General features: G+C 39.2%; 1 protein-coding gene across 1 annotated transcript in view; it reads right to left on the bottom strand.

The window, feature by feature from the left end:
• Positions 1–27,388, bottom strand: part of LOC132129137 (laminin subunit alpha-5-like) — a 69,162-nt gene that overhangs the window by 15,257 nt on the left and 26,517 nt on the right. The window contains exons 34-73 of the mRNA XM_059540604.1: positions 26,214–26,425; positions 25,934–26,135; positions 23,792–23,936; positions 23,511–23,651; positions 21,183–21,344; positions 20,760–20,864; positions 20,603–20,686; positions 20,243–20,473; positions 18,768–18,881; positions 18,478–18,608; positions 18,163–18,243; positions 17,720–17,934; positions 17,507–17,607; positions 17,237–17,420; positions 17,000–17,140; positions 16,106–16,257; positions 15,844–15,954; positions 15,599–15,710; positions 15,323–15,493; positions 14,703–14,899; positions 14,420–14,536; positions 14,148–14,284; positions 13,700–13,841; positions 13,507–13,606; positions 13,299–13,412; positions 12,527–12,712; positions 12,302–12,444; positions 12,028–12,207; positions 11,769–11,902; positions 11,506–11,659; positions 8,832–8,974; positions 8,571–8,733; positions 8,373–8,489; positions 8,127–8,269; positions 7,911–8,043; positions 7,072–7,215; positions 6,833–6,963; positions 6,603–6,761; positions 6,317–6,443; positions 5,890–6,038 (exon numbers count right to left, since the gene is read on the bottom strand). Of these exons, the coding sequence (XP_059396587.1) occupies positions 5,890–6,038; positions 6,317–6,443; positions 6,603–6,761; positions 6,833–6,963; positions 7,072–7,215; positions 7,911–8,043; positions 8,127–8,269; positions 8,373–8,489; positions 8,571–8,733; positions 8,832–8,974; positions 11,506–11,659; positions 11,769–11,902; positions 12,028–12,207; positions 12,302–12,444; positions 12,527–12,712; positions 13,299–13,412; positions 13,507–13,606; positions 13,700–13,841; positions 14,148–14,284; positions 14,420–14,536; positions 14,703–14,899; positions 15,323–15,493; positions 15,599–15,710; positions 15,844–15,954; positions 16,106–16,257; positions 17,000–17,140; positions 17,237–17,420; positions 17,507–17,607; positions 17,720–17,934; positions 18,163–18,243; positions 18,478–18,608; positions 18,768–18,881; positions 20,243–20,473; positions 20,603–20,686; positions 20,760–20,864; positions 21,183–21,344; positions 23,511–23,651; positions 23,792–23,936; positions 25,934–26,135; positions 26,214–26,425 (5,808 nt within the window). The remainder of the gene's footprint in view (positions 1–5,889; positions 6,039–6,316; positions 6,444–6,602; positions 6,762–6,832; positions 6,964–7,071; positions 7,216–7,910; positions 8,044–8,126; positions 8,270–8,372; positions 8,490–8,570; positions 8,734–8,831; positions 8,975–11,505; positions 11,660–11,768; positions 11,903–12,027; positions 12,208–12,301; positions 12,445–12,526; positions 12,713–13,298; positions 13,413–13,506; positions 13,607–13,699; positions 13,842–14,147; positions 14,285–14,419; positions 14,537–14,702; positions 14,900–15,322; positions 15,494–15,598; positions 15,711–15,843; positions 15,955–16,105; positions 16,258–16,999; positions 17,141–17,236; positions 17,421–17,506; positions 17,608–17,719; positions 17,935–18,162; positions 18,244–18,477; positions 18,609–18,767; positions 18,882–20,242; positions 20,474–20,602; positions 20,687–20,759; positions 20,865–21,182; positions 21,345–23,510; positions 23,652–23,791; positions 23,937–25,933; positions 26,136–26,213; positions 26,426–27,388) is intronic.

Raw genomic sequence — 27,388 nt, 5'->3', positions numbered from 1 at the left:
AGTTTCTTTAAGAGCATACATTCCAATTGAAACCCAAGGTGGGACATTTTCCTTTTCAAATAAAAAAGAGAGAAGTCGCATTTGGGCAGCCAGATAATGCTTTTCAAGGTTAGGCAGTCGAAGACCCCCGAGTTTGTAGTCCCATGTAAGTTTTTCCTTTGAAACCCTTGGAGTCTTACCATTCCATATGAATTGTCTTATATGTTTGTTCAGGTTTTTAAAGAAACTGGATGGCACTGGAATCGGTAAGGACTGAAAGACGTACTGCAACCTTGGTAATATATTAATTTTAATACAATTTATTCGGCCAATCAAAGTAATTGGTAAATTTATCAATTTCTGTAAATCCTCTATTGTTCTACTAACTAGTAGTAAGTAATTGAGTTTGTACACATTTTTAAGGTTGTTATCCACCATAATTCCAAGGTATCTTATCCCGCTTGGAGACCATTTAAATGGACCTCTTTGCTGATGTTCAGTGTAGTTAAAATTCGAGAGTGGGAGAATTTCACATTTGTCGTAATTTACCTTATATCCAGAGACAAATCCAAATGCATGCAAAACGGTTTTTAATTTAGCAAGGGAGTCAGATGGCTTTGTTAAATACAGAATTATATCATCTGCCATAAGATTGATTTTATTTATCGTCTGGTCCACTTTCACACCTTTTATCTCGGAGTCTTCTCTGATTGTCTCGGCCAGAGGTTCAATAGCTATAACGAAAAGCCCGGGGGATAATGGACACCCTTGTCTGCTTGATCTGCTAAGGGGGAAGGCAGTGGACACTTGTCCATTGGTGATTATTTTGGCCTGTGGTTTTTTATATAGCGTTCTGACCCAATTAATAAAATAGGAGCCAAATCCAAATTTAGATAGAACCTTAAATAGATATGGCCACTCAAGCCTATCAAAGACCTTTTCCGCGTCTAGGGTAACGGCTATACTAGGTTCAGTACTGGAGGTTGCCATATGAATAACGTTAAATAACCTACACATATTATTGGCAGAGGATCTCTTCTGGATAAAGCCGACCTGGTCTCGGTTTATCAATTTTGGTAAGAATTCACTCAACCTGTATGCTATAGCTTTAGAAATCAATTTATAATCCGCATTTAGGAGTGAGATTGGTCGGAAAGAGGAGCATTTTAAGGGGTCTTTGTTTTTTTTATGGATCACTGTAATTATAGCCATTGAAAATGAATCAGGGAGGCTTTGAGTTTTAGATGCTAGATTAATTACATCCATAAGGAGAGGTATAAGCAAATCCTTAAACTCTTTATAAAATTCGGGGGGGAACCCATCCTCTCCTGGTGATTTATTAGACTGCAGTGTAGCCAGAGCGTTTTCAATCTCTTTGGAGGTAAATGGTGAATCTAAATACCTCTGTTCGTCCTGACTCAGTTTAGGCAGATCAATATTATTTAAGAATGTATCTATCGTGGACGGATCTTCTGGTGATTCTGACTCATATAAATTAACATAAAACTTTTTAAAGGTTTCATTTATTTCTTTTGGGTTCTGTGTAATACAGCCACATTCATCTTCAATTTGGTTAATGGTTTTTGAACTCTCCTCTTTCTTTAATTGCCAGGATAAGACTTTATGAGCCTTCTCCCCCAGCACATAGTACCTTTGTTTCGTTCTCAAAATATCTTTCTCAGCCCTATAAGTGCATAATGTGTTATACTTGAGTTTTCTTTCTACCAATAGACTATATATATTCTTATCTCTATGTTGCTGAAAGTCTTTTTCCAGTCCAAGAATTTCTTTTTCTAATTCTTCCACTTCTGCTACATATGATTTTTTAAGCCCTTTTGTATACGAGATTATTTGTCCTCTTAAATAAGCTTTTAACGTATCCCATAGTATGAAACTATTAGGGGAGGAAGGACAGTTTGTTTCACAGAATAGTTTGATTTGATCCCTGACAAATTTACAGAAGTCACTTTTTTTCAGGAGGGTTGGATTCAAACGCCACCTGTACATGCTGGCCATTTTCTCAGGCATTACTATAGATAGAGTGAGTGGGGAATGATCAGAAAGTATCCTTGGCAAATAATCAGACTCTAATGCTCTGTAAGCCACATGTGCTGACAGTAAGAAAATATAAATTCTGGTATGTGAATTATGACGATTTGAATAAAAAGAATAGTCTATGGTCTGGGGATGTATCTGCCGCCAAATATCTGTTAAATTTAAATCTTTCATAAATGATAGAGTAGTTGAGGCTGTTTTAGACTTTGCAGTGGAGGTTGCTGATTTGTCCAAAATCGGGTCTAAACAGAAATTAAAATCTCCCCCCATAAGAATATGTTCACAACCCCCGATACTTTAAGAAAAATGTCTTGAATAAAGGAAGTATCATCATAATTAGGGGCGTAAAGGTTTAGTAAGGTCCATTGTTCAGAATAAATTAGACAGTTTATTAAGCCTAATGGGTCACTTATTATTTCCTGAACAGTGATGGGAATGTTTTTGTTTATAAGAATAGCAACTCCTCTGGCTTTAGAGCTGAAAGATGAAGAGAAGACTTGACCAATCCATCCTCTTTTTAATTTATTATGTTCCTGCGCAGTCAGATGAGTCTCCTGGACAAAGGCTATATCTGTTTGAATCTTTTTTAAATATGTTAACACCCTCTTCCTTTTAACGGGTCCGTTAAGACCATTGACATTAAAACTGACAAATTTCACCACCTTATTCATGTAAAAAGTTTAAAGAATTGGCAGTAACCTGCCTAGTAGCCTCTCAACAATAAGCATAAAGAAAATGCCTCTACGGAAACCAACAGAAAAAAACAAAACAAAAACAAAACCTCCCCGTTCCCCCAGGCACCAACCCCCTGAACACTCGGCGCCATCCAAAAACACCAATCGGGACGTCCGTTGAATGCTCCCTAAAACTATCATACCCGACTAATACCTTATTGTCCCCGGAGCTCTCTTGTATTTAAATTTGTAATCACTCGGTATATAAACAAACTCAAGTGTAAACATTGTAACACCCGCTCTAACCAGAGATAAATGAAAGTTCAAAGTTCAAGTGCAACCCCATACCAATAGCATAAGTTTGCTTAAGGTCCAAAAAAAAAAAAAAGATGTGGCGGGGATATCGTTGCACTTACATAATAGTCACTGGATAGTTAGTGGATCTACAGGAATCGCTCCTCCTCAGAATCAGAGGAGTTTATGGTGCTGCACCTGTAATCACCTGTGAGACGCGGGATTAATCACCTCCCGGGAAGTCTCGGAGAAAGGATGCCGCTGCCTCTGGTGATTTGAAGAACTTTTTTTCTCCATTAGGTAGGATGACTCTCAAGGTCGCTGGGTGGAGGAGGCTAAATTGAAGCTTCTTTGCGTGCAGTTCCTTCTTAACATGATTGTATTCTTTTCTTCGCCTCACCAGGTTTGCACTCAGATCTGGGAAAAACATTACTGCCTCTCCCTTGAAAGTGATCGGTCCACCTTTTTCTCTGGATGTCTTAACAGCCATTCGGAGGATTTTATCCCGGTCCTGGTACTTGAGTAGGCGGATGAGAATGGGTCTGGGTCGCTTATCCCCTGGCGCGCGGGTTGTCGGGGACCGATGCGCTCTTTCAATTATCAACGGCTCGGGAAAGTGCTGTTGTCCAAGCACAGAGGGGATCCAAACTGTAAAGAACCGCACCGGGTCTGTTCCTTCTCCGCCCTTCTGTAGGTTAACGATGCGGATATTATTGCGTCGGCTTTGATTTTCTAGTTGGTCTATTTTGTCCACGAGAAAGTCCTTCTCCTTCATCAGGCGGAGGACATGGGAGTCTAATTCAGTTAGCTTATCTTCGACATGTTCTAATTCGCTCCTCTGCCTCCGTGATGCGTGAGCACATCCTGTCCACCACAGTTTTCAACCCCGAAATAGAGTGGTTAATTTCGGCAGTCTTGGCGTCGAGCTTCTGTGAGAGTGCTTCATTACCGCGTTTTATTTCTTGCAGTATAGCTTGGCTTCCTTCCACTTCACGTTGCTCTTCCGCAGCCATGTTGTGCTCGGTGCTCGTTGCACGTGTTGCTTGAGAAGAAAAATGGTCGATAATTGAGCTTTGCATCTTATTTCCAGATCTCAAGTCCATATTTCACCAGTTGAATAAAGTTTGAGGTACAGCAGGAGTTAATTATAACTTAAAACCGAGTTTTCCTGAAGAGCTCCGGAGCACACGTCTTCGTAGTTCAGCTGCATCACCGGAAGCCTACGGTCGCATTGTTGACCGTATGGACCAGAACGTGCTTGTCCCTCAGCAGGGCCCTGAATCGGTGCAGAGCAAGCCATACTGCTAGCAACTTGAGGCAATTGACATGCCACTGAAGTTGGGGTCCTGTCCAGAAGCCTGACGCAGCATGTCCTTTGCACATGGCACCCCAGCCTGAGGCAGAGGCATCTGTTGACACAACAACATTCCTGGACACCCGTTCTAGGGGAACACCAGCCTATAAAAATTAGAGGTCCAACCATGGGGTGAAGGATCGGCAGCAGGCCAGATAGGACTGAAATGATTAGTCAACATTATTGACAATGTCGACAATTTTTTATTGTCAATCAATATTTTTGATGTCTAATAGTCATTTAATCTCATATGACCTTATGTAAGTGCTTGCAATAATGCGGTTTGACCAGTGTTACACTGTAGCGCAAGACCATAATCTGATTACAGCGATGTTTGCACGAGCTCTGCAGTTCAGCACTTCAGTCATGTCACATTTCTTTATATAGTATTTTATGCAATAGTCTTAAATCAAGCAACTTTACAGTATTAAACATGAAAAACTTTCAGTGTCAGTGTCGTGTTTAGATAGAATTACAACTTGATTTTCTGTTATAAAGCAGCTCTCCAGTGTTGAGCTAGCTAATGATAGAATCTTTTTATTAGTGCATTTATTAATGTCTACTGATTAATCAGTGAAATAATCAATGATTAGTTGATTAAATGTTCTAATAATTGTTAAATTTTTCGATTAACAAAATAATAATTTGTTGTAGCCCTAGGCCAATGTGATGGTCACCTGGAGCGTGCCCTGTTGCAATGCCCACCTCGGGATTTGGCCTTGAAGCCAGTGCTGAAGCAGTCTCATATGAAGCAACCCGAGCTGTATGACCGCCGCTGTGGATGCCATATGCCCCAGGAGCCTCTGAAAGAAATCCAGTGGGGCCAGGGGCAGAACAAAAAGAGAACGAGAAATAAAAGATTCTCCCCCAGCCCTCCTCTGGCGGAAGGAGTGGTCCTGCAACCTTCTCCAGAAGAGCTGACTTCCCCATTTCCGGGTCGCTGGTCTCAGGAACGCTGCACAGCCTGATGCTTGGCAGGTTTGGGGGCAGAGATGGGCTACACCACCCTTCTGTGGCCAACTCCTTGCTGCGGCCGATAGCACCAGAACGGTTCCGGGCAGTTAAAGGTGCCTTCCACAAACTGGACACTTCCTGATGCACCTCCGGGAAGAAAGGAACCGGAGGGGGGCGCTGGTGATCAACACGTGCAACACCAAGGAACTGATCGTCCAGCCTCGAGTGTTCAGGACAGGGTGGAGGATTCCACTCAAGCCCGATGCTCTCAGCTGCCCGGGAAAGCATGGCTGTCAGCTTGGGTTCAGACTCGGGCAAAACTGGCGCTCCAGGGGAGGCAACGCAGCTGAATCCTTCTCCTGAGGACTCAAGCCCGCCTTGTGATGTGATGATCGACATACAGACATCCTCAGGAGCCCCCGAATGAGATGCTGGGAACCTGGTGAGAGGGCCCAGCAATCTCATCTGGAGGCTCCAGGGGCTATGAGAACATTAACCATCCACGAACGCAGTCTCAGCGTGCTGAAAGCCCAGACACTTGACACTTGTGTGTGTGTGTGTGTGTGTTTAAATACTCACGCCTTGCTGAATGCTTGAGGCAGCAAATCAAATCTCAGATAGCTGTGGGAGGAGCCACTGAAATGATGAGCGTCAACATCCTGGACGGACATCTCACCCTGACAAGAGTCATGTGCCATTCGACCTCTTGAGCTTCCATGAGGCTTATTCTGTACATTCACAAACCGACACAAATTACATTCAAATAATGATATTATTCATTATTAAGAAAATTATATAATATTAAAAAGAAACTCTTTATGCGTTATTGGAAAATTATTTCATACTACAAAAGAATATAATATTATGACAAAATAATATTCAAAATAAATGAAATATTTATGTGCTGTTGTTAAATTAATTTTTATTTTTAGTTTGTAAATGTATTTTATTTAATACAAAAAATAAATAAATAAATAAAATACATCTAAATTTTTTTAAATAGTACCTTTGGATTCTTTCTCTGTGGTGAGTCCAGTATTTCCAATGGGACTGAAGAGGAGGGGCAAACAAATGTGTATTTGCGTCCCTCTTGAGGTTTTATCAAATCTTCAACAGTCTGGGTTCCATTAATTCTAAAAACACAATGTAGAAATTATAAGAGCTGATCTAACTGTAACTTTTCATAAAGCTTACACATTCAGGTATAAGACTGAATTGACCCTTTATTAGCATTTTCCTCCATTAATCTATTTCTAACACCCTCTTCATTGATCACTCTCTGCATCACACACCTCTTTATGAAGAAGTTACTGAGGCAGCCGGTGAGCTTGGTGGGGTCGTCTGACACAGGTATGCCGCCCAAATAAGTAATGTTAGACTGTAGCACCGCGCTGATGTTGCCCACGCTGACAGTTCGATTCTCAAAAACATCATCTATATAAACCTGTAACCTAAACAAAGGCAGAAATGGTAACAACCATGTACACTATTGTACATTTATCACAAATATATAGTGGCATACCCATCTGTGGTGCGGTAAAATGCAACATAGTGACTCTTGTCATCGTTGTACGTCTTCTGAGAACTGACTTCATTATTGCCAGCACGGACTACTACATGTCCATTCTTCAAGACCACCTGACACACATCACTCTGAGGGGATGGACACAAACACAGACTTTGACAATGGCTGCAAGTGTCTTCAGTAGAAATCACTAAAATATAATTTAAAATAGAGACTGTATGTTGTTTAATTTGTACCTGGCCTTGCCGGTAAAACATGAGCCCATTTTGCTGATCTGTCCTGAAGCCGATTCCAGCATAGAATTTGTCTGTTTTTTCCTCAACATTGTCCATTTTCAAGCCCAGGTAACCTTCACCATTGAAACGAGCCTTGCGGGTAGTCTGACACACAATGCAAACACACATAAAAACACATGAGAAATCATATATGGTGGAAATCACTATGGTTGGGAATCATAAGGAATTTACAGATTTTTAATCCAATGAGTGATTCTGGTTTTATTATTATTTTCATAACTCTGTACTCATAGCGCCTTATGACTTTAGCATGCTCATATATAAAACAAATCATCATCTTGGGACTAACGTCAGTTAAAAAAAGTGTGCTTTCCTAAGTTAAAGCTTGGCCGTTTTCAAAGCAACTTTCATATTGGCCAGATTTAATTAAAAAAGACATTATGCAACTTTGTTCTAAAAGTTATTTTCTTGTATGTTGTGATGCACATCTCCATTACAATGGTTTATCGAATAAAGAAAAGGGTTTAAGTGGACTAAATGACTGGAGAAAATATGTAATTAAAAAAATAATAAAACACAAATGGATGAATTATTCACAATAAGATCAATAACATGCATTTAGAAAATAGATTCACTTTGAAGAATTTTCTTGAAGTACATCAGGGCCTTTACCATAGCAGGATTCATGACTTCACACCCCAGACTCTGGAGGACTCTTTTTTTCACAATTAACTAAGCGAATGCAAGTATATTCCCTCATCGTACACATATGTTCCAGAATCATTAGCAGATTTGAATATAGATACCCAACCTAAAGAAACAAGTATGATGACGCTCACCAGCAGCTCATCTGGACATCCAGAACTGATCCCTTCACTCTTCATGTTCTTTATTTCAACGAAGCTTCCCATGGCCTTTACAGCCCTGAAGCAGCCCTTTATGGAGCCGCGTTTATGAAACATGCTCTTTAAACTGCAATGACATGCACACATAGTTAATTCCACCTCAGATCACCAGCCCTGTGTCCAGGTGCATCTAAATATCTGCATGGTCACCTCTCGGGCATCTGATCCTCTGGCACTCCACCCAGGAAATATCTTCCTGTGAAGTTGAGCTCTCTGCTGGAAAGCGTGTACATCGTTTTGCGATCTAGCCTCACTAGCATTTCATTTTTCCGAAGCAGAAAGACAATATCCAACTGAAAACAACAAACAGAAAACATAAAAAAAAAAAAATCTAACTTAAAGAGATGAGGAGATAAGCAAAAAAAATTACTGGAATAAAAAGAGGGTTTTACTCACAGATTTCACATCTCCATTACTGATTTTCTCATCTTGTTCTGGGGAAGTTAAGTTTCCATCAAGGTTATATAGGACTTTAAGAAGACCGTCTTGCACAGCTAAGCACACAAACTTATCCTGAGAAGGGAAACGAATGACAATAAAATCTATAACCTGCATCAAACGATCACAGATCCTAAGTTGCAGTCCATGTCTCACCTGTCTTTGTAACAACAGGAGAATGCCGTTTTGTGAGATGAGTTTAATAGACTGCTCAAGCTTATTGTTGTCCTTCAGAGTATCGAACAAAACCTCAACATAGCCTGAACCATCAAAATACTCTCCGTCAATTCCCCACGTGGGCGTATTGGCTAGCTTCTTTCTGTTTAAACACGTGAAACAATTTTACAAGGAATGCACTCTCGCAAAGAGGTTAACAGATTATATGATTGAATAAATAATTAATGAAACCCCTCTGACCGTGCACAAGGGCGGTCAGCTGTGGTGTTCATTTGGAAGGTTTGCTCGAAGTTATAGAGGCTGACCATCTCTTGATTTAGACTTAATAACTCCAGGCAGCCCTTGAAGAAGTCAGGAGACATAATGTTCAGATCCACTGGAAGCTGTGCGTTTGAGAGAAAGAGAGAGAACTTGTGAAATGTTTTGGAAAATCCACCAATGTTAAAATTTAGGATGACAAAAAATAGCTGATAATAATTTTTTATCAATAAATGGCCAATTTTAAAACCCTATACCAGTTCAGTTCTGGTCACCTTTGGCTTGCTAATTTGGGTTTAAAAGACTATTAAAACTGAGTAATATTATTGATATGACTGCAATGACCCCATCGGATGATAATGACACTATTTACTACTGCAAACCTGCTTTAATTGAATCAAATGTGTTTCATAATTGATGAACTTTGCAACACTGACAATGCTATTGAACTGAATTAAATCAACACTGATCTGACTTGAGCTGAATAATCACACTATTGTCCATAAGTGAAGAATTGTGCTAAAAATCTCTTATTTTAAGTTTCTTATGGTCACCAAGGCTGTATTTAATTCTTCATAAATACAGCAAAAACTGTAATTTTCTGAAATATTATTTTAATTTAAAATGACTATTTTCTATTTGAACATATTTTAAAATGTAATTTAAATTCTTGTGATTCAAAGCTGAATTGTCAGCATCAATACTCCAGTCTTCAGTGTCCTATGATCCTTAAGAAATCATTCTAATATGCTGATTTGCTGCTCAAGAAACATTTATTATTATCAATGCTAAAAACAGTTGCGCTGCTACATATTTTTGTGGAAACTTTGATAAATTTTTTCAGGATTCGTCAATGAAAAAAAGGGATTTATTTAAAATAGAAATACAACCCGAATTCCGGAAAAGTTGGGACGTTTTTTAAATTTTAATAAAATGAAAACTAAAAGACTTTCAAATCACATGAGCCAATATTTTATTCACAATAGAACATAGATAACGTAGCAAATGTTTAAACTGAGAAAGTTTACAATTTTATGCACAAAATGAGCTCATTTCAATTTTGATTTCTGCTACAGGTCTCAAAATAGTTGGGACGGGGCATGTTTACCATGTTGTAGCATCTCCTTTTCGTTTCTAAACAGTTTGAAGACGTCTGGGCATTGAGGCTATGAGTTGCTGGAGTTTTGCTGTTGGAATTTGGTCCCATTCTTGCCTTATATAGATTTCCAACTGCTGAAGAGTTTGTGGTCGTCTTTGACATATTTTTCGTTTAATGATGCGCCAAATGTTCTCTATAGGTGAAAGATCTGGACTGCAGGCAGGCCAGGTTAGCACCCGGACTCTTCTACGACGAAGCCATGCTGTTGTTATAGCTGCAGTATGTGGTTTTGCATTGTCCTGCTGAAATAAACAAGGCCTTCCCTGAAATAGACGTTGTTTGGAGGGAAGCATATGTTGCTCTAAAACCTTTATATACCTTTCAGCATTCACAGAGCCTTCCAAAACATGCAAGCTGCCCATACCGTATGCACTTATGCACCCCCATACCATCAGAGATGCTGGCTTTTGAACTGAACGCTGATAACATGCTGGAAGGTCTCCCTCCTCTTTAGCCCGGAGGACACGGCGTCCGTGATTTCCAACAAGAATGTCAAATTTGGACTCGTCTGACCATAAAACACTATTCCACTTTGAAATAGTCCATTTTAAATGAGCCTTGGCCCACAGGACACGACGGCGCTTCTGGACCATGTTCACATATTGCTTCCTTTTTGCATGATAGATCTTTAGTTGGCATCTGCTGATGGCACGGCGGATTGTGTTTACCGACAGTGGTATCTGAAAGTATTCCTGGGCCCATTTAGTAATGTCATTGACACAATCATGCCGATGAGTGATGCAGTGTCGTCTGAGAGCCCGAAGACCACGGGCATCCAATAAAGGTCTCCGGCCTTGTCCCTTACGCACAGAGATTTCTCCAGTTTCTCTGAATCTTTTGATGATGTTATGCACTGTAGATGATGAGATTTGCAAAGCCTTTGCAATTTGACGTTGAGGAACATTGTTTTTAAAGTTTTCCACAATTTTTTTACGCAGTCTTTCACAGATTGGAGAGCCTCTGCCCATCTTTACTTCTGAGAGACTCTGCTTCTCTAAGACAAAGCTTTTATAGCTAATCATGTTACAGACCTGATATCAATTAACTTAATTAATCACTAGATGTTCTCCCAGCTGAATCTTTTCAAAACTGCTTGCTTTTTTAGCCATTTGTTGCCCCCGTGCCAACTTTTTTGAGACCTGTAGCAGGCATTAAATTTTAAATGAGCTAATTAAGTGGATAAAAGTGTAAAATTTCTCAGTTTAAACATTTGCTATGTTATCTATGTTCTATTGTGAATAAAATATTGGCTCATGTGATTTGAAATTCCTTTAGTTTTCATTTTATTAAAATTTAAAAAACGTCCCAACTTTTCCGGAATTCGGGTTGTAGTTTCTAACTTACAAAAACGTCTTTACTGTCACTTTTGATCTATTTAATGCATCCTAGCAGATTAATACAGAACTTGCTCAGGTGGTTTGCTCATTGGATCAAAAGTGCCCACTCCTAAGTGTTTAAGATATTCTGCTCCATAGACAGGGGTTTTGTGTTACTCACAGTGAAATTGGTGGGATAAGCTCCAACATAAAACACAGTCTCTTTGGCTTGTAAGTTGAGCAGGCCTTTTTCTCCTTTTGCCTCCATTATTTTTTTAATACAATTTAATTCATCCGAATCGTTGGACATTTGTATCTGACCATACTGCAGAGTCCTGCACTCAAATACAGTAGAAGTAGAGTAAATACAGCTGGAAAATAATATCAGTGAAGTCAAAGGTCAACAGATATGTGACAGTAATAATGATGTGCACGTCTTCCCACCTCTCCAGGACAACTTTGTTGAAGTAAACCTTATTCACGTCCTCAGTCAGCACATCCGCTGGTTTTCCTCCCAAATTAAAGTACCAGCGCAGCTTTGATCCTTCCAGCATCATTGCCATATAGTCTTTACTGGTCTACAGTATACATTAAGCACAGACACATGTGTTTATATTCTCACATATATAATTAGTCATGCACATAGTAACACATGCAACATATCATAAAGCACAAATGGTATAAGCTGAGGAAGTTGGCTTACGTTACTATTTCCAAGGTAGAAAACAAACTGGGGATTGGTAGTAGCTTGGCGTTTTGTACGCGTGGCATCTGGTAGCTTGATGTACATGTGCAGTGATGTATAGGCTGCCAGGTCGGCTACATTACTGGGCGTCCTCACTTGTACTCCTGATTCACCATTAAACATCATTGACACTCTCACCTGAACAACAGACAGTCGAGTCATTGCCTGTAGCACCACTTCAATCTGGGAATTCTAGTATCTGGAAAACTTTCTGACGTCTGAAGAGCTGTACCTTGTTGGCAGCATTGCGAGTCAGTTCAATGAGCTGGCGGATTCTCTGGATGCTGTCGGAGATGTTGGACGGCTGAAATGAGGTGTTATGTAGTTGATCTAACTTCTCTATCAGCTGAGGAAGAGTGTCTCTCAGCGCCGTCACTGAAGGAACACAGAAACACTTTGGACTTGATGTGAAATCAAGATCACTCGTGCTCTCTCAGGAGAGCTCCATCACACGCACCTGACGAATTGGCATCATTGAGAGCTCTGTTGAGATCATCGCTGGTGGCGTTTGAGTCTCCGTACTGCTTCTGCCATTCCTCCAGCTGCTTCTGAATCGGAGCCAGCGTGTTGCTAGCATTAGCCAACGTGTTGTTAGCCTGCTCCACCGCGCTCTTAGCTGCTGCGATGTCTTCTGCTATGTCATCTGCATCATTTCAATGACAATGTTTCGGTCATGGTTTTGATTCAGTTAAGCTTGACAGACTCGAATATATACAAAAGCGTTTAAAAGTTTTCAGGCAGTGATTTTTTAAGTTGATTACTTTCATTCAGCCATTAAATTGATCAAAAGTATATTTATAAAGACTTCTATTTCAAATAAATGTTATATTGTACTTTCTATTCATCAAAAAGGATCTTATTTCTACAAAAGAGTTCAGCAGTGCAATTGTTTTAAACACTGATATTAATAAGAAATGTTTCTTAAGCAGCAAATCGGCATATTAGAATGATTTCTGAAGGATCACGTGACTCTGAAGACTGAAGGAATGATGCTGACAATTCAGCTTTGACTCAAAGGAATAAATTACAATTTAAAAATTAAAATAGAAAACAGAAAAATGTATACAGTTTAACTGATCAAATGATGAGCATAAGATTCTTCTTTCAAAAACATAAAAAATTCTTACCAACCTCAAATTTTTAAACGCCACTGTATTTATTTACAAGTAAGCTTGCTATTAGTTAGGCCACAATGAACACAATGAAGACAAAGGACTTTGAGCTCTGACCTCGGCTGATGTTGAGGCTATTCTGAATGTTCTTTAGGTCTTGGAGCGTTTTCTCTTTCTTCATTTCAGCATCCTGCAAACTTTTCTGTATGGAGTCCAAGCGTGGCTTTAGACCTGACAGAGATACAGTAAGGGCCTGCGTTAGACCGGCCGAGGCTCATATCAACAAAGATGTACCTTGAAAGAGGCATTCGTTTGCTTTCCTTACTTTGACTACTGTTATTCAGTTCCTCTGCTTCCTTCACAAGCTCGATACTCCGATTCTTCAGTTCAGCAGATTTCAGGGGCAGGTCTGTGTCCTTTATGTTCTAGATCATATAAAGAAAGTTTTTGCCACTTACTCATGTTTGAAGAGCAATAAAGATGCATGCACAGATGACGGAGTGTGTGGGTGACTGTACCTCCAAAGCCTCAGTAGCTGATTCATTAGCTTTCTTAGCAGCAGTCTCAGCTTCCAGTATGCTGTTTATAATGTTAGTGTGTGCGCGAGATGCGTTCAGAGCACGCTGTATGAAACCGTCTTGATTGGTGCCAGATATTAACCTGCACAACAACAAACACAAGGCCACGATTTTACGTAAAAAGATACATTTATCATATTATATTATCATTGTATATGAAATGTTATATAAATACAATTGCTTTGCTAATTGGATTTTGTTGTGTACAATAATTACATAAATGTTGTCTAAAATATTTGTTTAATTCAGCAATTTTGTGGATCCCTCATTTGCTGCCCTTTAATTATGTACGCTGGAATACATTGGCCATCAACCGCCCTGCGATCTTGCATCAGAATTGCTCATTAAAAAGCCATTTTATGTTTAGCACTACAAAACAGTCAGGCACCTGGAAAGATTATTTGCGAGCTGGTCCAGCATTTCAGCGTGTTTCTCTGCAGCCTCCACCAGGAGAGCGAATTCATGCACCTTCTCAGCTAGAGGCTGCCTCGCTCCATCCAACTGAGCAGCCAGGCGCTCATAGTCCTGATAGAGAGCACACATCATCCAGAAACAGCACGCATGAGTACACGTATGTGCTCAGTGAGGTTCATTTATAGTACACAGAAATGTTTTATTTGATTGTGCATACACAAGCATACTGCTCCTGTGTACATGTACCTCTTTGGAGTCCTGGAGCATGGAGAAGAGGTCGTTGACCTGTGCCACATCATCCTCTGCCATCTGAAGCTGGTTCTCCACCTCCTTCTGCTTCTTAAGCAGGTTATTCACTAGGTTCTAGAAAAACAAATGTACTTATTCACATTGCAATTAAACTGATTCCTCTCCAACTCAAATCCCAATTTAACTTTCTTTGATGTGCTGTCGATTGAACTCTAATTCAAACTCTTAAATTTGGTATTTTGTTCCAATTCTGTGAATGTGCACGTGTTTGTATAAATACCTGCAACTCCTCCAGGCGTCTCTGGTTGATATTGTTGGCCTCTGTGGCGTTTGCTGTGTTTTTGACGGCCTCATTCATGGCATCTCTCAGGTCCATCAGCTGCTGATTGAACTGGTTCAGTTTGTTTCTGATGTTCTCTGCCACTGCCTCGTTATTCAGTGTCTGGTTTGCAATCTCATTTTTCACACGATCTATCACTACAGAGAGACAACAGCTGTGAAGGACAAGGTCTACCATCTTAAACACAGAAAAACACATAGCACTTATAAATGTCCATACAAAAGTGCTGGGGTTTTTTTTTCCTATTTTTATTTATTCTAGATTTCTGTCCCTTTTTGTATAAGGTATTACAACTGTAGATACATTTATTTGGGAGATCATATAATGCATTATAATATGCATTACAAAACAGAGATAATGCATTAAAATACTTCTATATTTATGTACAGTAGAGTATAAAGGCTTCTAACCTTTTCCAATCCAAAAGTAAGTATTTATAAAGGGTTATAAGCTTAGATAGTTTATAAAATGAGGGTCCCATGCATGCTTTTATACATTAAAATGAAAAAGGCTGAGGTTGGTGAACATTTCTCATAGACTCGGCCTGTCCTGTCACTCACACTTGTTGGCCTGGTTCAGCTCATTTTCTGATAGATCCCTCTGGAGGCCGAGGCCCCTGAAGCGCATGTCTCTGAGCATGGACTCCACCTCTGCTATTTTTCGAGCAAGCTCCTTTTCATCGATCACACTGGTCTTGTTCTGCGCTGTCTGGTTCACCAGCAGTATAATGTCTGAGCAGATGCAGAAATGTTGTCAACTGAACATGGCTGTAAAGTATAAAGTATAGAGGGTGAATGCAATGAGAAACAGCTTTCTTTTCTTTGTTGTACTCTTACCTTGCACATCTCTCATGATGCCTTTGATGGATCCAAGCAGGTCTTGTGCTCTAGTGTGTGTGGCGTTGGTGTTGTCCTCTAAAGCATCGCCTTCCTTTTGTGTGACTGAGGCCTAAAACACAGACATACACACATACACACAAAAATGTTAGGCAATATGGTTAAATGGTCCCTTTCAGACACTGACCATTTGAAAACATCAACAAATGGATATTTAATCAGAATCTAATGATATGTTCTCATACCTTCTCCTCTAACTCTTTAATATCCATGTCGCTGGTTTGCAGTTCGTCCTCCAGCATATTGACCTGGTTCCTGCTCTTGTCCAGAGTGCTATTGTAGTTTTTTATGGCATTCTGGGGCATACAGTTATTATAATACTAAATGTGAGGAAAATAGTACAATCTAAAAGTCCTGATACAGAGTCAGAGTGTGTGTGTGTGTGTGTGTGTGTGTGTGTGTGTGTGTGTGTGTGTGTGTGTGTGTGTGTGAGATAGAGAGACTCACTGCAGTGTCCTGAATAGACATGTTGAGACGGTTTAGTTGAACCCAGGCGGTTGAGCTGACATTGAGGCTGCTCAGCTGATCAGCAATATACTGATAATGTTCGTTTATTTTGTCCAGATCCTCCAGCAGGACTATCACACAGCTGTCACAGGCTAAAAACATAATGCACAACATCGTCATCTGATGTATAAACTGCAAATCACAAAAAATATTGTTCACTTTACCTTTGTATTGACAGAGTGAATAAATGAATTAATGAGCGAGTAAATTGATTACCGACTCAATGGATCATTCAGTTATTAAGTGAGTGTATATATACTACCAGTCAAAAATTTGGGGTTGGTAAAATGTTTTTCAAAATTGTTTTCATTTCTGAGCATGTTCTTATGTTCACCAAGTCAATATATTTGATTAAAAAATATTGCAATATTGTGAAATATTACTACAATTTAAAATAACTGTTTTCTATTTTAATATATTATAAAATGCATCATTACGTCAGTCTCCAGAGTCACACGATCCTTCAGAAATCATTCTTATATGCTGATTTGCTACTCAACAAAAATTTTATATTATTATCAGTGTTGAAAACAATTGAGCTGCTGAACTTTTTTTGTGGAAACTTTTTTAAGGATTAAAAGTCCAAAACAACAGCATTGATTGTAAATAGAAATATTTTTAACATAACAAATGTCACCTTTGATCAATTTAATGCATCTATATGAATAAAAGTATTCATTTCTTTTACACACACACGCAAATCTGACCCCAAATGTTTGAACGGTAGTGTAACTGGTAACAAATGAGTGAGCAAATGGATGAATAAAAGAATCAATTAGCGAGTGAATGAATCAGTAAATAAAGATGAAGTGTGTCCCGTGAAGCAGTACTCACGCTGACAGTGCACACTCGCTTCATGATGCACAGGGATGCTGTATTTATTAAGACACGTGTCACACTGCTTCCCCGTCATACCTGCTGCACAATGACACTCTCCCGTGCGAGGGTCACAGCAGCCTCCTCTACACTCACACTCTACAGACCACACACAAATACATCAATAAATTCACCTCATAATGTATCACATTCCCTCCTGCATGCTGTGTGTGTACGTGTGTGTGCTTGACTCACTCTTGCAGCCATCAGGGCTGTAGCCCCAGTAACCTGGAGCACACTGGCGGCAGTTCGGTCCATTAACCCCAGGCTGACAGGCACACGTCCCGTTAACAGGGTCACAAGGCTGAACCAACGCCGCTGCTGCATCACAATCACACTTACGGCAACCAGCGCAGGATTCAAAGCCAAATGCCCAATCCTAAACAAACAAACAAAAAAAACACTATTACCATCAACCTCTGAGACTAAAGAGCAGATGAAGACTAAACAGATGAGGACACATACCTCACAGCGGTCACAGAGGGCTCCCACCACACCAGGCTTACAGTGGCACTGTCCTGAGTGAGGGTCACAATGTGCAGTGCCACAAGGAGAACAGTTGCATCCTGGGTAATGCAGGTGGGAAATAACACAATCACGAGAACTCTTTGAATACAGGAAGTGCCGTCCAGACTGCATTAACTGAATTTCTTCCAGTTGTGTATAAATGTCTCTTACGAGTGCAGTTCTTGGCAGTGATGGCATCCCCGTAGAAACCCAGGGCGCAGATCTCACAGTGCGGCCCGGCGGAGTTGTGCATGCAGCTCTGACACTCGCCCGTCAAAGGGTGGCAGTCGCTGAACAGCATGTTGGGGTCTGAGTTTCCGTTGCAGTTGCACGGTTGGCATGTGCTGCCAATCACCATTGGGTTTCCGTAGTAACCCGGTGCACACCTGTATTAGTAAAAAAAAACAAAAAGGAATTTTCATTGATATATATCCTTTTTTGCATCGACAGTAATTAATTATTTAATAATAATATATTTTTATCATGTACAATGTATCATTTGTTTTAATGTAATATTAAATGACAAATAAAAATACATTAAAAAAGTACACCAATTATTACTGATTAATAATAAACTGATTGAATAACAATAAGTGGATGCTTCATAACTTCACCTTTCACACCTAGATCCAGCATAGCCAGGCCTACATAGACACTGCATGTGATTGGGCTTCTCCACACAGCGAATGGCAAAACTGATAAGAGCAAACAGACAACTTCCTTTAATTTGACAATGAGGCATGCTGGGATATCCAGCACTGGAATCAGCTCTTACTGGGAGTAAAAGCAGAAACCAGAGGAAAAAAAAACATAAGAAAAAGAAAAATACACTGGGATTTTTCAAGCAAATCAACAAAAGAAAAACTAAGAAAAAAGGGTTTGGAACGAACAGGAAACAGTAGTACAGATTAGGAATAAGCCAAACTGACTTGTTTGAAGCTACTAGCAGCGGGCAGGGGCAGCTGGAGCAGGACACCGCGTGGCCATCAACAACGAAGTTCCCATGAACGCCACACTGGCACTGCTCACAATGATTTCCAGCGGTATTGTGGCGGCAGTTCTGCATATGAGGAGTTCAACTTTTAGAGGTCTTTCCCAGGATCTTAAACCTCAATTAGATTCATGATTTTGTTTTCTATATCCAGTGGAATCTGCAATAGCAATATATTGGCCATATTTAAGTCTGTGATTTATATATGACTTAGTGAGACAGACTCACCACACATATGCCAGAGCCATCCAGACACTCATCCGAGTGACCGTTACAGTTACAGGGGACACACTTCCCGAGAAACAGCCCTTTAGTGTCTCTGTAGTAGCCTGGAGCACATTTCTGAGAGAAGGAGATGAGGGAATGAACATGTTAACAATACCAGAACCCAGTCTGAACAACTGCACAGTACTCCTTTATAATGACTTGTTTTGCATCAATATGCAGTTCTGATTGGATGGGTATTAAAATGTTATAAATAACGAATACCACATAAATTCACGGTGTGTGAACTACTGGTACTCTTATACTTGAAAAAATGTAATTAATGACAATTTGCCACAGGGCACAGCTTGACATCCAATCAATTTTTTGAAAAAAAATTTTGGAGAGAGATGTTAGATGAAACACTATTTAACATTAAATGTAACAAGCATGTAAATAGTAGCTACCTTTGTCTATTTCTAGTTATGATTTCATTAATGTTTATTTACTTTTATGTTTTTTTTGCTAATATTTATTGCTGGGATCTGACCAATCATAACGCCGAATCTGCTATTTTGTCAGCCAAACAAATCAGAGAGTAGAATGATGTCGATGGACTGAACTTAAAAAAATGATTTGTATTTAGGTCTTTCCACAGTTGAAAGAAGAAACCTTGAATGAACCTGATGTTCATTCATGTTTATTTCATGCTATAAACTAGTAAAGAGGAAGAGTTTCACACGCTACAGTGATCTGTCACAACACATTAAAGAGCCACAAGATGGTATTTGTTTGAATTTTAGAAAAAATGACTAAATTTGAAAGCTGAGAAAGGGGGGCGGGTCTTTGTGAAGGGTCAACTCTATAAAAAATACAATTCAAATATACAAAATACATGAAATAAAATATATATATATATTTAAATTATACTAAAACCTTGTATTTAAATATTGTCAAATAAATAATGTAAAAAAATAAATACTATAAAATACTACTTCAAAACAACACCCCCCCCCCCCCCCTCCAAAAAAAGGTTTTTGAAGGTGTGACTGATTTGACTGATTTTTTGTTTAACCTGTTAACTGTCACTCACATTTTGGAACATAGACTCATGACTGAAAACATTTTATAACATGATTTTGATGTACTATTTTCATGGTAATGCAATGTTTGAATTTAAAATGGGTTTCAAATGATACATTTTGAGATTTTGTGTTTTCAAGTGATATGTCATTTCTGATGATTTCTAAAGTGTGATAGAGAAAAAGGCAACAAAGAAGACTTTTTTTGACAAAGGTCAGAACTCATGTTATGATGTAAGTTTTTAAACCAGTAATGTTCAAACTCCTAAAAAGCATTCACTGCAATATTACTTTATTCCAGCATTATTATTAACCAGGCAAACTGATTTAATACTGGGCCTCTTAATAAAAAGATGCATTAAATGAGAGTATAGAAGTAATTATAAAAACTCAGTTGTTTTTGTTAAATCACAGTACCTGACAGGAGTCTCCTAGATAGTTTCCTGGGCAGAGACATATTTCGACGTTGTTTGCATGGCGCCCGGAGGGCAGGTTGTCGGCCCCCTCCAGCACCGCAGCACGCAGCGACACAGACTGAGCAGACTGAGAGTGCAGTGCTCTGATCTGCAGTGACTCCAGCGCCACCAACACCATCATCAGCTCCTCACGGGACACTGAGCTCCCCGTCTGAGCATGCCTGAAACTGTCCTGCAGTGGCAAACAGCACACTTGAATTATAACAACAGTGCATTTGCAGAATTATTTTGTACGGTTCTGTTTTTATGTTCTGAAGACCAAATTCTTTTCTTTTTTAGAGTTTGGTACTAAGTTCCTCACCTCCACCAGGTGGACGATCCCCTCATGAGGGTCTTCAGGAGAGGAATACTCTCTTTCAATATACACCAGAGTCATCTGATTCCCCTGCACACAGAGACTTTAGGTTAGGCCTCGAGTAAAAACCCTTGGTAAACTTGACAGAAGGAGACTGTAGTACCTTGAGTATAACATCAGGCCGTGTGGTCTCAGTGATCAGAAAAGCATCACCTCTCATTGTCTGGGTATGCAAGCGGTAGCGCAGATAGCCTCCGTAGGATGACACCTGCAGAGATACATGGAAAAAAAACACAAAATCAGCTTAAGACAAGATCTCTCGAGCAACTAAGCCTGCGTTTCATCTGACGCTCATCAAAAACATATAGAAGCAGCCAAAACAAGGTTTGTTTGTTGTTCGCCTGGCCCTCATGTTACCCGTAGCATTAATGTGAGCTATCTGATGGAGATTCGGTTCAGCTGTCTGCCTGGCCCTGACTGCCAGCTAACCCCCCATAAGCTTGGTTGAAGTCTAGGTGTAGAAGATCAGAGCACAGAACTGCTCTTCATGACTTGTGAATATTATCACAGATTGTTATGGACTCACTTTATCGCCGAGGTAAGGGTGAGGAGCGTGCCAGTGGAGGTCCTGCGAGACATCAGGTACATCACGCAGATCAGCCTCCACCACATCTTGATCGAGATACGTGGAAACAGGAACTTCCTGTCTGTCACTTCTCAATAGTACCCAGCCAGCCATGTCCATGATCTGTAGGTAGGCAGTTTAAAGCAGATGTATAAGCTAAATGTTCTAGCAGTCAGTATTTACATTGAATTAATTTTCACAGCCATCCAGTACAAAAGTTCACTGTTTGAATTTAACAATTTAAGTTTAGAAGGAATAAAAAAAAAATTCAATTAATGCTTTTATTCTATTATTGTGGGAAGTCGTGGCCTAATGGTTAGAGAGTCGGACTCGCAATCAGAGAGTTGTGAGTTCGAGTGTCGGGCCGGCAGGAATTGTAGGTGGGGGGAGGGCATGTTCAGTGCTCTCTCCACCTACAATACCATGACTTAGGTGCCCTTGAGCAAGGCATCGAACCCCCAACTGCTCCCTGGGTGTGTGTTCACTGCTGTGTGTGTGCACTTTGTGTTGCAGAGCACAAACTCTGAGTATGGGTCACCATACTTGGCTGAATGTCACTTCACTTTTCAAGCAATCTAACTTTTTGATCAAAAGTTGTAGTAAAGACTTTTATAATACTATAAAAGATTTCTACTTCAAATAAATGCTGTTCTTTTGAACTTGCTATTCATCAAAATTACTTGGGAAAGAATATTTCACAATTTCCACAGAAATATGCAGCTGTTTTCAACATTGATAATAATAATAACAACAACATTAATGAATAATGTTTCTCAAGCTGTAAAATAAGCATATTAGATTGATTTTTGAAGGATCACTTGACACTGAAGACTGGAGTAATGATGCTGAAAATTCATCTTTGAATCACAGGAATAAAATCTGTCTAAATCTGTGTTAGTGAGCACTTCTCCTTTGCTGAGATAATCCATCCACCTCACTGGTGTGGCATATCAAGATAAACATGAATAGACAGCATGATTATTGCACAGCAGTGCCTTAAGCTAACCAGTCAGTATCTGGTGTGACCACCATTTGCCTCACGCAGTGCAACACATCTCCTTTACATAGAGTTGATCAGGTTGTTGATTGTGGCCTGTGGGATGTTGGCCCACTCCTCTTCAATGCTGGTTATTGGCAGGAACTGGAACACGGTGTCGTATACACCGATCCAGAGCATCCCAAACATGCTCAATAGGTGGCATGTCCGGTGAGTATGCTGGCCATACAAGAACTGGGATGTTTTCAGCTTCTAGGAATTGTGTACAGATCCTTGCAACATGGGGCCGTGCATTATCATGCTGGAACATGAGGTGATGGTCGAGGATGAATGGCACAAAAATGGGCCTCAGGATCTTGTCACGGTATCTCTGTGCATTAAAAATGCCATCAATAAAATACACCTGTGTTTGTTGTCCATAACATACGCCTGCCCATACCATAACCTCACCGCCACCATGGGCCACTCGATCCACAACGTGGACATCAGCAAACCGCTCACCCACTCCTATCTGCCCTGTAGAGTGAAAACCGGTATTCATTCTTGAAGAGAACACCTCTCCAAAGTGCCAGACACCATCCAATGTGAGCATTTGCCCACTCAAGTGGTTACGACGATGAGGATGATGAGCATACAGATGAGCTTCCCTGAGATGGTTTCTCAGTTTGTGCAGAAATTCTTTGGTTATGCAAACTGATTGTTGCAGCATCTGTCCAAATGACTGATCTCAGACAATCTTGGAGGTGAAGATGCTGGATGTGGAGTTCCTGGGCTGGTGTGGTTACATGTGGTCTGTGGTTGTGAAGCCGGTTGGATGTACTGCCAAATTCTCTGAAATGCCTTTGGCTTATGATAGAAAAATGAACATTCAATTCACGGGCAACAGCTCTGGTGGACATTCCTGCAGTCAGCATGCCAACTGCACGCTCCCTCAAAACTTGCGACATTTGTGTCATTGTGCTGTGTGATAAAACTGCACATTTTAGAATGGCCTTTTATTGTGGCCAACCTAAGGCACACCTGTGAGGTGCATCTTGATATGCCACACCTGTGAGGTGGATGGATTATCTTGGCAAAGGAGAAATGCTCACTAACACAGATTTAGACAGATTTGTGAACAATATTTGAGAGAAATAGGCCCTATGTGTACATAGAAAAAGTCTTAGATATTTGACTTCAGCTCATGAAAAATGGGGGCAAATACAAAAGTGTTGCGTTTATAATTTAGTTCAGTGTATAAAGGTGCATTTCTTTATTTATTAAACAACAGGTGTTTAGCTGCAGTTGAGTACCTCACTCCTCTGTTTGTCCGAGCTGTGGCAGCGGTCAGTGGCTCCAAAGCAGAAGCACTTGGTGCAGCCTTTAGTATTAGTGGGGTCCAAATAAAATGTTCCCAGTTTGCACTGGTCACAGCGAGAGCCTTCCACATTTTCCTGAGTGAAACAACACATCATTGATATAACAGAGATGATGAGGGAGAGTCATTAATGTTTTGAGTGAAAATTATATATATATATATAGGCCTACATATTCACATACAATAAGAGAGGTGTGGAAGGAGAGAAAGAGTCACCTTGCATAAACAGCGTCCGGTGATGGAGTCACAGACATCTTTCTCTGTTCCTGCCTCGCTGCAGTCACATGGTCTGCAGTTGGGGTATCCATAGAAACCTGGGGCACACCTGTCACACTGACGACCAACAATGTTGTTCCTGCACCTGTGGAGGGAGTTATGTGCTTCAGGATGATGCATATAACATGAAGTATATATTATGTGTTTTCAGTGTCAGCTGATGCTCTTGAATTATGGGATGTTTGAAGCAGTGCTTCTGTCATATCTGGACAAAACCAACAAGCTCTCATGCTAATGAGAGAATGTGGTCAAGAAATGTAACAATGTCCTGAGACCCAAAATATGGTCATTACACTCTACCGGATCCAGTCCAAAAAACAAGCTCATGGCTTTGCCCTAAATCATTCTTTCCAACTACAAGCAAACTGCCATAGTTATTTTCCATTTATTCAGTTAAAGTTAATGAACATGGATGATCCATGAACAGTTATAATCTATGACATTCTCTCTAAGTGCTCAGATGGTGGAGAGATTGTGCAGCTCACAGTCACAGCAGCTCAAATCCCGTCTGCCTGTGGATTTTAAACACTGCCTAATGTGGGGACGGGGCGGCCAATGGACTGAAAGAAAATCTCCTAAAAATAAATACCTCTGGAATTCCTGCACTTAATCCTTATATAGACAGTATGTTATAACCAGAGACAGCGGTTAATAAAATCAGTCCTTCAGGCAGCGCTTCACAGGAAAACGTTTGGCTCAGGTGTAAAATGTTTAGTTGTAAACACTCCATTCTAATCCAAACACCAGACATGTTTAGCTTCACAAATCTCAAGAACTTGTCCATGGTATATTTCACCCCAAAGTCAAAAGAACAGAATAACAAATTATAATGGTTCTATTTTCCATTGAACCACTTTTTTTATATATAAAATGAAGCACATTTCCCCTTGATTTTAATTTTACTTCACTAACTTAACTTCACTAGTTCATATAGTTTAAACAGTTTGCCATGCTGACTATAAATGAAAAGATCAAGTACAGAATTGTTTTGTAGCTCTAAGATCTCCCCTGGGCAATCTGACAAAAGGAAGCTAAAGATATTAATGGACAGGGTTATTAACTAAATAGAGTTATTAACTAAAAAATAAGACTTGTAAAAACAATTAAATTTGGCATAAAAAAAGGCTAAGTTGATGTATTAAATTATTAGAGCTAAAACATAAATAAAGCTTATAAATCTTATTCAAATATATTGTTTATATTGATTTATTTGGAAAGGGACCATGTACAATTTTTATTGTATTTATACTAATAAACACTATAAAAGTACATTACAAAATAAGTAGAATGACATTGATAGAGAATTAATGATGAAGAAATACTATGATGTCAGAATACGATGAAAAAATATGTCAGAAAAACTGTGGCAGGAATGAGGTATAAGGGCACATATGTGACCACAAAACCAGTCATAAGGGTTAGTTTTTCTAAATTGAGATTTATAAATCATGTGAAAGACGAATATATAAGCTTTCCATTGATGTATAGTTTATTAGGATAGGACAATATTTGTTCGAGATACAACTATTTGAAAAAGAAAATCGAAATATTGAGAAAAGCGCCCTTTAAAGTTGTCCAAATGAATTCTTAGCAATGCATATAACTAATCAAACATAATGTTTTAACATATTTACAGTAGAAAATTTACAAAATATCTTCATGGAACATGATCTTTACTTGATATCCTAATGATTTTTGACATAAAAGAAAAAATAAATTATTTTGACCCATACAGTGTATTTTTGGCTATTGCTAATGGTTTTGTGGTCCAAGATCACATATACTGTAATATATCCTTGAGACATAATTGTGGGAAAAAAAATGCTGAACTGCCACACACACACACACAAAAAAAAATCTTGATAGTCTTAAAATGGTACTTGATAGACCAAAAAGGCTTCAATTTGTTCATACAAAATATTTCTTTTTTTTTTCCTATTTATTTATTTAAATTGGCATTCCTGAGGTAAACTGAGGCAAATTTTAAACCACGTTCATAATGTTCAGATTCTCAGAAAATCGACCACATGAGCCACTGCATGTTTGTGTGTGTGTGTGTGTGTGTGTCTTGCTTTACTGTACCTGCACTGGCCGTTGTGTGTGTCACAGCCGATTTCCAGTGAAGCCACTCCAGGCGCGGAGCAGTTACACATCTCACAGCCCACCAGAGGATGGCAGCCGAACGTCTGGGGTTCACAGGTGACACAGTCTGGCTGCAGGGTCCGTGCTGGACAGATGCACTCGCCAGTCACCGGCTCACACAGACGAGTGCCACAGTTACATGCTAGACAGAAAAGAAAAGAAAATCATCCATCCATCCATCATCCATCCATCGTTCCACCATGAGGTTGGTGACACTCACGTCTACAGCTGGGGAAGCCGTAGTATCCCGTGGCACACTGGGAACAGTCTCGGCCAATCACGTTGGGTCTGCACTTGCACTGTCCTCCGAACGTCTTGCAGGTATCGCTCTCAGCGCCCACCTCATCACAGCCGCAGGGCACAGCGCCGTTATTGAAGAACGCAGACAGGGACACGGCGGAGTTACGACAGAACAGAGACGCTGTGGACGGGCTGAGAGGACAGAGCCAATGTTAATAATGATATATCAGGATAAGTTTATGAACAATATATACTCACTATATTATCAGCTGTATTAGAGACTTCTTTCATTTAACGGAATCAGCAATTGCTGCATATTTAATTGTGTGTAATTTACATTTTTACATTTAAGGTTTTCATTAATGAATTTATTTAATTATTTAAAAACACTCACTTAAAGTTGAATACTTTAAAAGCACTAATATTTCAATAAGACTTAAACGTGATCTTTAGCAAATTTCAAATTAAATATCATACTATACAGTACAAAATAAAATGTTCATACTGTAAGTTATGTTTTGAGAGTAAACATACATTTACTTGTAGCAGTGCTTTTTAGTATTACTAGTATAATTTTAGTATTATTTATATACTATTATAATATTTATTCATATTTTAAATTAGCTTTTATTTTTATATTTTCAGTTTTCTTTTTCAATTTCAAGTTTTAATCAGGTAACACTTTAGAATAACAGTCCATTAGTTAATGTTAGTTAACTACTTTAGTTAACATGAGCTAAACAAGAACAATCCTTCTACAGCATTTATTAATCTTAGATGATGTTAATTTCAACATTTACTAATGCATTATTCAAATCAAAAGTTGTGCTTGTTAACATTAGTTAATGCACTGTGAATTAGCATGAACTAACAATGAATAACTCTATTTTCATTAACTAACATTAACAAAGATGAATAAATACAGTAATAAATGTATTGTTCATTGTTTGTTCATGTTAATTAATGAATTAACTAACATCAACTAATGGACCATTATTCTAAAGTGTTACCTTTAATAATTTTGTTAGTTCTATTGTTATCTTTTATTTTTATTTTCTAAATATTTATATCAATCTTCAATTTAGTTTTAAGTTTTAGTTTTATTACTTAAACTAGTAGCCTAGGAAATATTTCAAATTTTCATTATAAGCTTTT

The sequence above is a fragment of the Carassius carassius genome, chromosome 46, assembly GCF_963082965.1.
Source record: "Carassius carassius chromosome 46, fCarCar2.1, whole genome shotgun sequence".
In the NCBI taxonomy this organism is placed as follows: domain Eukaryota; kingdom Metazoa; phylum Chordata; class Actinopteri; order Cypriniformes; family Cyprinidae; genus Carassius; species Carassius carassius.
The sequence above is the reverse complement of the archived record's forward strand: the minus strand, read 5'-3'. Positions and strand labels throughout refer to the sequence as shown.